This window comes from Vulpes lagopus, chromosome 10 (genome assembly GCF_018345385.1).
Source record: "Vulpes lagopus strain Blue_001 chromosome 10, ASM1834538v1, whole genome shotgun sequence".
Lineage (NCBI taxonomy): Eukaryota > Metazoa > Chordata > Mammalia > Carnivora > Canidae > Vulpes > Vulpes lagopus.
The window spans coordinates 83,623,545-83,637,779 of NC_054833.1; the positions used below are offsets into that span (position 1 = coordinate 83,623,545).

Below are 14,235 nucleotides of genomic sequence, written 5' to 3' on the forward strand. Positions count from 1 at the left end.
GGGACGAGCCGGGCGGGCGCCGCGCGGTGGGAGGAGCGGGGCGGCGGCGGCGCGCCGCGCGAGGACGGCCCGGCGGGCCCCGCGCCCGCGCCCCCGCTCCTCCCGGGCCCCTCGGCCTCGGCCGCCGCGGCGATTCGCGCCTCGCGGCGCCGGCACCTGCCCGCGCGCCCCCCGCGAGCCCCGGGCCCGCGAGCGTTGGCGTTGGCGTTGGCGGCGCGCGCAGGGGCATGCCCCGCGCCTAGGGCCCGGGGGGCGCGCGGGGGGCGCGCGGGGGGCCCGGGCGGCGGCGGCGGCGGCGGGCGCGGCGCGGGGCGCGTGGATGTGGCGCCGGGCCCGGGCGCCGGCGGGCTCCAGCGGCGGGACCCCTTCGCCCCGCCCGCCTACCCCTTCGCGCCCCCGGGCGAGGCCGAGGCCTCGGCCGTGATCGGCCGGGAGCCGGCGGCGGCGGCGGCGGGGGGGGGGCCGGGGCCGGGGCCGGGGGCGCCGCCGGGGCTCGCGGGGCGGCGGCGGGGGCCGCGGGGGCCCCGGCGCGCGGGAGCGGGAGCGGCCCGGGGAGCCGGAACGCACCATGGAGGCGGCGGCGGGCGGCCGCGGCGGCTTCCAGCCGCACCCGGGGCTGCAGAAGACGCTGGAGCAGTTCCACCTGAGCTCTATGAGCTCGCTGGGCGGCCCGGCCGCCTTCTCGGCGCGCTGGGCGCAGGAGGCCTACAAGAAGGAGAGCGCCAAGGAGGCCAGCGCGGCTGCCGTTCCGGCGCCGGTCCCCGCGGCCGCCGAGCCGCCGCCCGTGCTGCACCTGCCAGCCATCCAGCCGCCGCCGCCCGTGCTCCCCGGGCCCTTCTTCATGCCGTCCGACCGCTCCACTGAGCGCTGCGAGACCGTGCTGGAGGGCGAGACCATCTCGTGCTTCGTGGTGGGCGGCGAGAAGCGCCTGTGCCTGCCGCAGATCCTCAATTCGGTGCTGCGCGACTTCTCGCTGCAGCAGATCAACTCGGTGTGCGACGAGCTGCACATCTATTGCTCGCGCTGCACGGCGGACCAGTTGGAGATCCTCAAAGTCATGGGCATCCTGCCCTTCTCGGCGCCCTCGTGCGGGCTCATCACCAAGACGGACGCCGAGCGCCTGTGCAACGCGCTGCTGTACGGCGGCGCCTACCCGCCGCCCTGCAAGAAGGAGCTGGCCGCCAGTCTGGCGCTGGGCCTGGAGCTCAGCGAGCGCAGCGTGCGAGTGTACCACGAGTGCTTCGGCAAGTGCAAGGGGCTGCTGGTGCCCGAGCTCTACAGCAGCCCGAGTGCCGCATGCATCCAGTGCCTCGACTGCCGCCTCATGTACCCCCCGCACAAGTTCGTCGTGCACTCGCACAAGGCGCTGGAGAACCGGACCTGCCACTGGGGATTCGACTCGGCCAACTGGCGGGCGTACATCCTGCTGAGCCAGGACTACACGGGCAAGGAGGAGCAGGCACGCCTTGGCCGCTGCCTGGACGACGTGAAGGAGAAGTTTGACTATGGCAACAAGTACAAGCGGCGGGTGCCCCGGGTGAGTGACCCTGCTGGCTGGGGCCATGGGAGGACACTGGGTGCTCTGGGCCCCAGAGCCTGGAAGCTGGGAGGGCTGGGTCCTGGGGAAAGGCTGGGGGGCCCTCTTGGGCCAGGGGCTCTGTGTGTGCAGCTTGGGCCTTGTCTTGGGGTTTGGATTTGATTTAAGGAAATTCAGGGTTGCGTCGGATCCCTAGTCGTGGCTGTGTAGGAAGGTCCTTTTGCTCGACCCCTGTGATGAGCCAGCTTGTTTGGGAGAGGGGCCCTAGGGGCTCGGCCTGGTGGCTGGGGAAGCATTCCCGAGGCCCACAGCCATTGCCCTGATGGGCTTGGGAATGGCGGGAGGCTCCAATACTCAGACACTCTTGCCCCCAGAGAACTGAGAAGTGAGATCCGGGCGGGCCCAGGCTGCAGCCTCAGGCCTAGGCCTTCCTCGGGCCACTGTGAGGAGGGGTGCAGACCCGGTGGGCCCCTAGGCTCGCAGACAGAAGGGTGCCTGCCAGTGGTCCTCAGCAGACAGAACTGGGCCTGGCAGGGCCGGTTTGTGCCTTGAAGTCTTGGGAGACAGGCTCAGAAATGCAGCCAGGTGTCCAGGCCACAGTGGCAGGGGGCCGAGACTCGGTGACTCCAGTTCTGTGCGTTTCCCTGGGCCTGCCAGGGTGTGAATCCCAGAGTCCCCCATGTGGGGGCAAGGGCTGATTGGCTCTGGGCTTGGGGCCTGGTCAGCGGGCACCTGGGCCCTGAGTAGGAGTAGCTCATGGCCAGCGATTTGTTTTGGACACGCCCGTTTCCTTGTCTCCCTCTCTCTCAAATGCTGCAGGGCGGGGGAGGGCCACTGGCCGAGGCTCTGTTGTTTGCCAGGCGGAGGATGTGATCCGTGTGATCTGGCTGGGCAGCTCCTGGGCGACTGGACGGTGAAATCTCTCATTGGGGTCTTCACCAACTTCTCGGTGTCTTCCCCTCCCCAAGTATTTGTAACTTTTCTTTTAAATATCTAGGCTTATTAAATTGCATACACAGAATGCTGCATTGGCTCAGCTATTCTGAGGAGGCCTAATTAATTCAGCTACTGCATCAAACTTTTTTTTTTCCTAAATCTGTGAATAGATGCTCCCGCCCGGTTTTCTCTGGGCGCCCCTCCAGCAGAGTGTCAGAGTCTCGGTGAGCAGAGGAGGGGCTGGGGATGGAGGGGCTGGGTGCCTGTGCTCAGAGGGGCTGTCGTGTGTGCGCGTGCACGTGTGTTCCGTGGCATTTCTGCCCTCAGCTTTGCCGCTGCCCAGGTGGCAGCTGTCTGCAGACTGGGGCAGGGCTTCGGTGGGAGGGAGTGTCTGAGTAGGGGAGGGTACTGGCAGGAAAGGCCCAAGCCTTTGATTTTGGATGAGTTGGTGATGGGTGGCGTGATGGGCACCCGACGTGAACGGGGGCTTTTCTGTTCGGGGTGCCTCTACCTACCACAGCCACTGTGGCTTGTGGGAGTCTAGTGTGCAGGATCGTGGTAGGCACAGGCTGCAGTTCATGGCCCAGGCTATGGCAGGCCATTTGCCTCCAGAGGGGGTGGGGTGGGGGGCCTTGTCTCGCAGGGTGTGTTCGTATGGGTGTCCCAGTCAGGGGTGTGAGGGGCAGTGGTGGAGTCTCCTGGGCTCGCTGGGACTGCTTCTTTGTCACAGCTGTAGAGTGGGGCCCAGGTTCTCCTGCAGCAGGCACCGTGGTTCTGGGCGCGGGCCCCCCCCCCCCCCCGCCCCTCTTAGGGACGGCCCAGCCTGAGCTCTCAGGCCCAAACAGCGTCTGGGGAGAAGGCAGGATTGTTTGTCCACACTCCATGAAGCCGAAGCCAGAGCCTGTTTCTGCTCTGGCCTTTTCAGCAGATGATTAGGGCCGCCCTTTCTCTGTCAGTGCGCTCTCCCTGATGCTGTCCTAAATCTCATTTACCGATTAAACAAATTTTCCCAGTGATGAGGAAGAGCTGCTTATCGTAAGTGGGTGGGGTCTGCAGGCCTAGTGTCAGCCAGCCCTGTCCTCCCCGTGGTGACCTGGACTGGCTGTCAGGCCCCATGCTTCCCTGAGCTCTCGAGTGCTCTCCTGCTGGCTCTGCCACCTCGTGTCCTGTGTACGGGGCTCCGCCTGCTGCCTTGGCTCTGACCACGCAGTTGGGAGTCCTGGGGTGCGCCGGCCGTCCTCTTTATAAGTCTCCAAGCACAACCACATGCTCATCTGTCTACCTGCCAAGGGCACCACGTGAGAACGGTGTCAGCTTGGGGTGGGAGGGCCCCTGGCTGCCCAGAGCCCACTTGCTCCAGACCCTCCCCCCGAACCCCTCCCCCAGAGCCCTATTTCTGATTGCTCCTTCCACTTGCTATTGACGGCATATTTGTGGAGTAGGTTTTGATTTCTTTCAGTTGTTTTATTGGTTAGTTTAATATTTTTGATTTACCAAGGATAAGGACAGCAGAGAACAAAGAATGTGCTAGAATTCTCTCTGTAGGGGACACGGCTCCCCTGGGGCCTTGGGTTCTGGTGAGGCCAATGGGAGCTGAAGCACGTTCCGGTGTTGTCTGGCTGAAGTGCCGGCCCAGGCCTCCTGCCAGCCAGAGACTCAGGCAGCGCTCTGCTGCCACCAGTGCCAGGAGGGGCCTCTTAGCCCCTCTCGCCAAGCTGCTGTCTTTGGTGGTCCTGCTGTGGAACCCCATGGGGCTGCTCCCACGTTCTCATTACGTCTCTAGTGGCTGTTTGACCTCAAGCTCGATGCTTAACCTCTCTGTGTCTCTGTTCCCCTGTGTGTGAAACAGGCTGTAGTAAGCAGTGTGTTGGTAATGTTTGATTTCTCTAGGATGTTCAAGTGTCCAGTGTCAGGTGGGGTGGGGATGTGTCATTCTGTTGCTGGGGGAACACATGGCAAGGAGATGGGAACTCAGCCTTCTCTGCCCTCCTTCTGCCCAGTTGGCTCTGTACCGTCCTCTTGGGCTCGTCTCACGGTACATGCACTAAATTGGGCTGGTCGTTCAGCCATGTAGGTTGCTGTCAGGGGAGGACATTGTGCTGCTGGCTTGGCTGCTGCTTGGGGCCTGGCTCCTCGCCCCGCAGGACAGCTCCTCCCTGGGTAACCAGGTGCTTCCCTTTGGGGCTGACCCCAGGGCGCTGCTCTGCCTCCCTGGGGCCCGGGCAAGGTCGGTGCTGGTGTGCTCAAGAACCAGGCTCCTTGGCACTGTTGTCTTCTGAGTGTCCTGATTCTTAGGCTGGAGAGCCTGGCCTGTGTTTATCGTATGTCTGTCTTTCAGACACCTGAGTTCTCGGGACTTTTTGTGGGGTTGCCCTTGTCATGTGGGTCATTGTGCTGTGGGGGCCCGCAGGCCGGTGACCCCTTGGTGTGCAGCATGAGTGCTGAATTTGTCTGAATTCCTGACATTGGAATAGTTTTCTTCATGTCACCTAAAACTTGTCCCTGGTCATGGACCGGTGTTTTCTCCAAGCAGACGCCCGGCCAGTAGCACTGGCCCCTGCTGGGGAGTGACGGCAGGCCAGGAAGGGGGTCCCGGCCCGTGGACCCTCCCTGGCAAGAGGTGGTTTGCTCTTTTCAAGCTGGAATTTTCATGGGAAGGAATGCTATCAAGAACGTTCTATCAGGGGATACCTGGGTGGCTCAGTGTCTCAGTGGTTGAGTGTCAGCCTTTGGCTCAGGTTGTAATCCCTGAGTCCGGGGATTAAGTCCCGCATCGGGCCCCCCCTCAGCCTGCTTCTCCCTTTGCCTGTGTCTCTGTTTCCCTGTGTCTCATGAATAAATACATAAAATCTTAAAAAAAAAAAAAAAGTTCCATCAGGCTCAGACTCTGACCTGCATGCTTCATCTGAGACCCTCTCCTTGATGGGGGGCAATGCCTGCCCTTATGCCATCTGTTCTGTGAGCAGAGGTTTAGAGGGCCAGTTGTTCCTTTGTCCACTTGTTTTGCTCTAACGTTTTGTGGGGTTCTGTGGTGATTTCCTGGCTTCAGCCACTTGGCTGGGGAATTGGGGTGCCGTCTCAGGTGATGCTCTGAGGCAGAGTTCCTGGATGGGCTTTGGGAGCACCCCCCCCCCCCCCCCCACAGAAGGATGGGGTCTGCAAATGGGTCTGATCGCCAGGGTAAAGGCCCCAGAGTGGAGGTTGGGGGGTCTTCCCAGATAGGGGATACGGCAGCTCCAGCAAGGCCTCTGGCTTCTCCCTGCACCCTGGTGCGGGAGGGCGGGCCTGGCGGCTGGCTGGGTGCCTCAGCCCGTCTGTGTGCACTGCCACGTCTGGATGGTCCTCCAGGTGTGGGCTGCCGCCCATCTGTCTCTTGGCCCATCTGTTGCCCCCCCCGCCCCCACCGCGGGTTTCCGGGACCCCTCTCTGGAGCGGGACTGGGCCCCTAACCTCTGGGGTTTCCCCAGGGCAGCAGCTGGCCTGGGGGCAGTGGGGTCAGCCGGTAACCTTCGGCCCTGGTCTCGCTGCTTCACTGGGGCTCTGGATCAGTGCAGGGCTCTGAGAGTAGGATCATGGACTGTCGGTGTCTTGGGTTCTCAGCCTTCCCCGCAGCTGGTGGTGTCATGTGTGTCTGAGATGTCGGGTGAGGGCAGACAGGCTGGGAGCAGGAGGAAGTCTGGGGAGGTGACCCAGCCCCGCCCCAAAGCTCTGGCCACGGAGAGCTGGGGGGGAGGCACCGCTTCCGGGGCCAGCCTGGCCCGTCTGGCGGGAGGTGACCGCAGGAGGTGGCCGAGGCTGGCGGCCGGACTCTTCGTGGCCCGGAGACTGTTACACAAGCAGCAATAATGTGTCTCTTTCTAAGGATTGCGAAAGTCGGGGAGGATTTCTCCACTGGAAGAATTATGCAAGTTTCAACTGAAATGTTTTTAAAAAGTTTCTTTGTTTTGAGTCAAAATATAGAGGCTGAATTATTTCCTTAAGGTCTGTGAGAGCTGCAGTGGGAGGAGAAGGCTTCCATTCTTGCTCAGGCCCTTGCCCTCCTGGCTCGTGGTCCTTGGGGAAATGGGAAACCGGGCAGAGGCGGGGACCCCTGGGATGGAGCCGGGGCGGGGCCCAGGGGCCATGTCCACGGCTCTCCTCATTCTGTTTATTGACTGGCTCAGAGGTGGGGGCGGATCAGAGTCTCAGAAGGGGCAGGAAGTCATTTCCTGGGGGTGTGGGGCTGTGTGTGGCGGACATCTCTTCCCCACGTGGCCTCGTGGGGTCTGAAGCAGGTTTCAGCTGGCGTTGGGCAGTCCGTGGGAATGAAGTGGTGTGGGTGGCAGAGACCTCTGGGGGCTACCTGTGTGGCCACCCTGTTGAGTGTGTGAGCACAGCACAGGTGCTCGCCCTGCTTGGCCTCTCCCCCGGCAAACCAGGTGCAGTGTGTCCAGGGGCACTTAGGTTGCCCTCAGGAAGCCTCTGGCTTGTCCCCTGGCTGGCAGTGGGCTCAGCGGCAGCTCTCATGCTGCTCTTCTGTGAAGAGAGGGTACAATTCTGGAGAATAGCCCAGATGCCTGTTGGCTGCCTTCTCAGTTTTAGGGTCTCTCCAGGCAGCGTCATTGCAGAGGGTCAGCGAGGTGGAGGGACTCCTGGGTCACTGAGTTTGGGAGGCAGGGGTGGGGGTGGTGGGAGGGGGTCTAGTTCTGGGACTCCCCACTGCTAGTGTCTACTTACTAACGGAAGGATCCGGACTCGGGTATGAGAGCGACAGGAGATGGTGGAGGTGAGAATCACGTGAGCAGGACCAGGGTAGATGGGGCATCTGCGTGGGGGCAGCTCTCTGGCTGCCCGCTCCCCACAGCGGGTGTCCTGTGTGCTGCTCTGCTCTTGGTGACAAGTTCTCATTCCTGTGGGTAATCCTTGTGTCTTCGGTGCTGCTGAAACAGATGGGAGGCTTCGAAAGGGGTCTTGGCACGAGCCTGGAAACAACCCAGGGCTTGGTGGGAGGCATTTGTATTTTATCTGATTTTACTGTTTTGACTTAGAAGGAATCAAAGGACGCCACGACTTCTTGATTTTGCAGCTCTAGGTAGTGATTCAGGAAGTCTCGGCATGAGCCTCCGGGCTGCGCAGCCCACAGTGGTCGGCCTGCCTTCCCGCGGTCTTGGTACTCTGGGCTGCCCTCATTGCGGTGGGCCTGGGATTTGTGTGTTTGCGGTTGTGTTGTCAGCCTTGTGGAGGGGGCAGGTTGGTCACGGCTGGGTCCCCAGTTCCGGGCCCAGAACAAATACTCCTTGAATGAGTCACACAGGCATGAAATCACTAGTTGTTGGGGGTTTCTGGGCAGCTCTGCTCTTGACAGCTAGAAGAGGAAAGGTGGAGGAACTTTCTCAGGACCATGTGATGTCCCCGAGGTGTCCTCCTGGCTGTGTTGTGTGTTTTGAAGAAGGTGGCAAGTGCCCTAGGCCTGGTTTGAACCCAGGTGCTTGGCTCCTGCTGTGGAATGAAAGTATTCTCGGCTTTGGCTCTGAGGCTGGAAGAGCCCAGCTGTGGTGCCTGCCTTGATTTGGCTTGTACTGGGATTTTAGCTCGTGCTTTGAGAGAAACCTCTCTTGTTGAGAATAGGCTTCTGGTGGGACCCAGGGTGTCATAGCTACAGAGAAACACCTCTGTGGAGGGTGGGAGGCTGGCTCCACAGCTGCTGCCTGGGCGGAAGCCCTGGCCAGGGGCTCATCCTGCCCTGAGGGTTAGCCAAGTCATGGTGGTCTGAGAGCCCTGGGGGCCAGTGGGGTTCTGGTGTGGCTCTTCTCCCTCCTGGCCTGACCTGAGTCCACATGTGTGGTGGCAAGTGGGGGTGACAGTCACACAGTGGCAGCTCAGCCGTGTGTTCCAGCTCCTGGGTCTGAACCTGCAGGATGAGATTGTGTGTAGGAACAGGGCTGAGCACGCCGGAAGCATGTTAGTGAGGGCAATGGGTAGTTTTGGGGTCCTCTGCTGGGTGTCAGGTTGTTCCTCTGCCCCAGAGGAACTGCTGGCTGCATCATCATAGGAACCCGTTGGTTGTGACTTGCTGTCTGGAGACCTGCTTGGAGCCTGGGCCTGGTTGTCCTCTGTGCCCTCCTCTTCCCAGCTGGGCTGTGCAGCTTGGATTAAGGGGCAACTGAAGCTCTGCCCTGCTTTGTGTGCAGGAAGGGACCCCACACTCTGTGGGTGAGCACAGCCACGCCCAGCACCTGCAGCCCACAGGGACCCCAGCACCAGTGAGGCGGGCAGCCTGCCTGCATGTGAGGCTGGGGGTGTCTGGATGACCTGTGAGTACCTGTTATGGGGGCCAGATCTGCATTCTAGCCAACTTCTTATGCCCTGTCCACACCTGTTCACTAAATGTTCTTTTCATGATCCCAGCCCCACGGTGGCAGTTTGTGGCTCTGGCATGGCAGGTAGGTGAGGCCTCCCTGAAGGAGGTAGCAGGGATGGGCAAGCTGGTACTAGGCCATGCCCCATTTCCCCCTAGAGTGTGCTCACTTTTCACACCCGATCTCACTGTCTCTGAGTACCCAGACCTGAAGTTTGCTGTTGGAGCTGCTTCTGCATGTGGCATTGGCGGTTCTTAGAGCGCTCCTGGTCCCCCTGTGGTCCTCCCTCTGCATAACTATACTGTTCAGGCACAGTCCCTGCTGTCTGCCCGTCCTCCTGGATGCTTCTGATGGCTTGATGTTCTCCTGTCCAGTCCCATCCCTGCTTCACTGACACTGTCAGAACAAGAAGTAACTGTTGCCCCTGCAGACCCGTGTGGGGTCTTTATGTGGGTCTGTGGTCCTTGTGTTGGCCCTGCGCTGGAGGGGATGCACAAACCCTTTTGAAAGACCCATGGCCCTCTCACCTGCCTGGGCTTTGTGGTGCCCGGTCTGGATCCCTAAGCTGCTCTGGTCATCTGAGTTCCTCTTGCCGTGCTGGTTTCAGCGTCTGCCCTCCCCTGTGCTCGAGCGCTGGCTGGCCCCCTGGGCACAGGGAGTGACAGGGCTGGCACTCAGTGAGCATGTGGAGGAACCGCGGAAGGAGGAGGCAGTCAGGAGTGCTGCTGGGGAAGCTGACAGACCTTCTCCCAGGAGAAGGGACAGGTACGCATGTCCCTCCTGTGGTTCTGGAATCTGCTGGGGGTTCCCCACTGGGGAGGTTGAGGGCAGAGGTGCTGGGTGGCAGGGAGGTACTGTCAGCAGCCCCAGCCCCAGTGGGATCTCCATGCTGAGAACTCTCTTCCTTCCCGCTTGGATTGGGGGGGCCCAGGCTGCAGCGAGGAAGCGAGGAGTCTGCCCCAGGCCAGCTGGCCCTGGTGGGGTGGGTGACCCCCCAGGCCAGGCGAAGTCTGTGCGGTGTCAGGCTGCAGCACCACTTGCCCGGCCTGGATGCATGCGGGTGGCTGTGTGTGGACGTGTGTGTGCGGTGGGTGCTGCTGGCTCCGCCTTACCTGCTGCCTCGCTGCTTCCTGGCGTTACAACTGTGTTGCCCAAACCATTAAAAAAATTATGCTCCCAAGTTGAATGATATGCAAATGTAGTCAATTAAGCGAGGGGATTTTAATTAGCAGTTTAAGTTCATGTGTGAAGTGCCTTGCCTTAATTACTTGACAGTTTTGTTGTAAATTTGCTAAGTTTTTTTTGCAGAACTATCAAAACTGTGATTTTTTTTTTTTTTTAACATTCTTGTATGCAGAAAGTGTCGCCCAGCCCGCCTGACCTTGGTCGATTTTGTCTCAATTTAGGAAGCTCTTTAAGCTGTAAGAGCAAGGTAAGCCTGTGGGTTGCCTCAGTGTGGCTCAACAGGGGATGACATGTTCGTGTTTCCTGGAGTGCAGGCTGGCAGTGGTCTTGGGCTCCTAACTCCAGTCCAGGACCCCATGGCAACATCCAGGGCCAGGGTGGTGTACCTGCCCCTGGAACGGAGGTCAGGAGGGGTCGCGACTAAGGGGACCCCAGAGGGCCAGCGGCTATAGGCCTCTGCGCCTTGAAGTGCCTGTGATCTGTGGGCCGGGTCCCTGTGTCGCCACAGTGCACAGCCTGGTCCCTGATGCCTCCTGAAGGCCCTGGGGAATTCTGAACTTTGAAGTTCCTTCCTGGCCATGAGCAGGAAGCTTTCTCTCCTGCACCCCTCCGCCCCCCAAGCCAGAGTGTGGTATCCATCCTGTGGACATTCGTTGCTGCCCAATGGGGGTTCAGCACACGTGTCCCTTCTTGCTGGGTTTGTGTTGCTTCTGTCCCTTTTATTGGAGAACTTGCTTAATTTCCCTGTCACTGCTGTTGAGATGGTTTTGTGTTACTGAGGGGCTCCTCTGTGGTATCAGTGCACCCCTAGATTTAATTACCTGATTATCAGGCTCGACATCTTGAACAGATAGGTTCTTTATTTTCTCATTTAAACATTTATGTTTGAACTGTGATTTCTTTGGTAGATCTGTTTCCTCTCCATCTCTGTGACAAAGGCTTGTATGTTGGTTCTCTCTGTGATCCCTGGGGGCTGAGGACAACAGCAGGGACCCAGCCAAGCAGCCCTACAATGTGGCCTGCCATCCCTGTGGCTCCAGCCTTTTGGAACCTTGGCCATTGTGGTCCTGTCGGCATGTGTGAGGAGCCGGAGGGTTAGGGAGGGGGTACAGGCAGCACTAGGGAGCTGGGCCAGGGGACTGCAGAACCTTGGTGGCGCCTCTGATGCCTCTGCCTTTGTTGCTCAGACTCCACTGGACGTGTGGAGCAGAGGTCCAGGAAGGCTACAAGGATCCCTTCCTGTCGCTCCCAGCACCATGATGGTGGGAGTTCCCCTGTCCCTGCCCCGTGACAGGGCCAGAGAGGGGTGGTGTTTCTTTCAGTGTCATCAGGATGTGTCTGGATTTATGAAAATGCAGTTAGGATGGGAAATTTCAAGCTGATGCTGAGATCAGGAGACTGATAGGCACAGCCCCTGCATCCTGTCCCAGCAGCTACAGCATCTTACTCATTCGGGTTCATGTGATTTCTCCCTCCTTGCATCTTGCTTCATAGCTCAGCATTTATATATCTAACATATCCAGAGTTGTGCGAAGTTGTGACCCTGGTGCCATCAGTACCAGACAGTAACGGGAGCTCCTTCCCTCCAGTTGGTAACCAGTCTGTGTTCAGATTCCTGCAGTCTCCCAAATGGCTCTTCTGTGGTTGCTTTGCAGGATGTAGGGCCACCACGACTCCTGGGTGACAGGCCTTCTGTGCACGTGTGTGTTGGTGTGTATGTGCCTGCGCATGTGCCTGCATACCCAGTGTTTTCAAGTATGTGTAGTATTGAGGGTCCTGGAGTTTAACATCTGGGGCATGTGCTGTATTTTGTTACTCTGAGTGGTGCTTTAGGGAGCATCTTGCCACGAATGCATCACAGGAGCCTCAGTGCAGCGATGGAAGAGCACGGACTGCTGGTGCATACTGGCTGCCACCTGCTTTGTCCCCACCCAGGCTAAGGAAGGCGCTATGCCTGAGTCCCCTTCCATTGTGACCTCCAGGGGACGCCGTCCATATCCTCCTGTGTGTGGACCTGTGTCCCAGCATAGCTGGCCTGGCCCTGTCAGTCATGCTCCTCTGGGCTCTCACCCAGGTACCCTCGTCCCTCCTGCATGCAGCCCCATGGCTGTGCAGCTCGGCTGTGAGCATGCCAGCCTGTCCCTATTCTTGTGTTGGTGGACATTCTGGCTTCCCACCTGGACACCTGGGTGTAAGAGTTGCAGATTGCTGTTGGTCTATGTACATCTGAGTGTCTGGTGCATGGGCCAGGGGTGAAGTGATGGCATCAGAGGACGTCTAGACCACACTGAATCGTTTCCTGCCATGGCTCCAGCAGCCAAGCAGCCTCCTTCTGGGTGGGGGTGGGGGGGCAGGTCCTGTGTCCCGTGGTGGCTGAGGTCAGCTCTCGAAGTAAGTCTATCTCCTTGGGCCCGGGTGAGGTCAGATGGGGGTGAGTTTCTTGGAGAAGTCTCATTTCTAGGGTTTTTTGCCTCTTCCCAACCGAAACCCTGTCTGTGTGAAACACTTGCTCTCCAACACTCCCCATTCCAGCTTCCGGCACCCACCTTTCTCTTTTTCTGTCTCTGACTTCTTTAGGGACCTGCTGTAAGTAGAATCCTGTAGGGTTTGCCCCTTTGTTTCTGGCTTATTTCACCAGGATCTGTTCCAAGTTGGACTGGGTGCTAGCATTCCTTCCTAAGGCTGTGGAACATTCTGTCATATGAATGGACCTCATTTTTATTTATCCATTTAGATGGTCATGAATACTTCAGTTGCTTCCATATCTTAGCTCTTGTAAATGTTGTAACTTTGAACATGGGTGTGCAGATCTCTGACACCCTGCTTTCAACTTTTGGCCATATACCCTGCAGGAGAATCTCTGCATCTCACCATAATCGTGAATTTTTTGTGGAACTGCCAGCCTGTTTCCCACACTGGCTGTGCCATTTTGCATTCCCACCAACAGTGCATGAGGGTTTCTTTTTCTCCACATTCTTGCTAAGGATGCTCGTTTTTGTGTTTTCTGTGTTTTAGAAATGGTGGCCATCCTTTTCAAATTTAAAAAAAATTTTTTTTAAAGATTTATTTATTTATTCATGAGAGACACAGAGAGAAAGAGAGACACAAGCAGAGGGAGAAGCAGGCTCCATGCAGGGAGCCTGATGCGGGACTTGATCCTGGGACTCCAGGATCGTGCCCTGAGCCAAAGGTAGGCACTAAACCACTGAGCCACCCAGGAATCCGGGAGTGACAGGGCTGGCACTCAGTGAGCATGTGGAGGAACCGCGGAAGGAGGAGGCAGTCAGGAGTGCTGCTGGGGAAGCTGACAGACCTTCTCCCAGGAGAAGGGACAGGTACGCATGTCCCTCCTGTGGTTCTGGAATCTGCTGGGGGTTCCCCACTGGGGAGGTTGAGGGCAGAGGTGCTGGGTGGCAGGGAGGTACTGTCAGCAGCCCCAGCCCCAGTGGGATCTCCATGCTGAGAACTCTCTTCCTTCCCGCTTGGATTGGGGGGGCCCAGGCTGCAGCGAGGAAGCGAGGAGTCTGCCCCAGGCCAGCTGGCCCTGGTGGGGTGGGTGACCCCCCAGGCCAGGCGAAGTCTGTGCGGTGTCAGGCTGCAGCACCACTTGCCCGGCCTGGATGCATGCGGGTGGCTGTGTGTGGACGTGTGTGTGCGGTGGGTGCTGCTGGCTCCGCCTTACCTGCTGCCTCGCTGCTTCCTGGCGTTACAACTGTGTTGCCCAAACCATTAAAAAAATTATGCTCCCAAGTTGAATGATATGCAAATGTAGTCAATTAAGCGAGGGGATTTTAATTAGCAGTTTAAGTTCATGTGTGAAGTGCCTTGCCTTAATTACTTGACAGTTTTGTTGTAAATTTGCTAAGTTTTTTTTGCAGAACTATCAAAACTGTGATTTTTTTTTTTTTTTTAACATTCTTGTATGCAGAAAGTGTCGCCCAGCCCGCCTGACCTTGGTCGATTTTGTCTCAATTTAGGAAGCTCTTTAAGCTGTAAGAGCAAGGTAAGCCTGTGGGTTGCCTCAGTGTGGCTCAACAGGGGATGACATGTTCGTGTTTCCTGGAGTGCAGGCTGGCAGTGGTCTTGGGCTCCTAACTCCAGTCCAGGACCCCATGGCAACATCCAGGGCCAGGGTGGTGTACCTGCCCCTGGAACGGAGGTCAGGAGGGGTCGCGACTAAGGGGACCCCAGAGGGCCAGCGGCTATAGGCCTCTGCGCCTTGAAGTGCCTGTGATCTGT

General features: G+C 58.8%; 1 protein-coding gene across 5 annotated transcripts in view; it reads left to right on the plus strand.

The window, feature by feature from the left end:
• The first annotated feature begins 277 nt into the window (after positions 1 to 277).
• Positions 278 to 14,235, plus strand: part of SKI (SKI proto-oncogene) — a 74,844-nt gene continuing 60,886 nt past the window's right edge. Inside the window, exon 1 of one of the 5 annotated variants that reach the window (XM_041770149.1) lies at positions 278 to 1,537. In XM_041770149.1, the coding sequence (XP_041626083.1) occupies positions 569 to 1,537 (969 nt within the window). In that variant the 5' untranslated portion in view covers positions 278 to 568. The remainder of the gene's footprint in view (positions 1,538 to 14,235) is intronic. The other 4 variants (XM_041770145.1, XM_041770146.1, XM_041770147.1 and 1 more) reach the window with 4 other exon arrangements.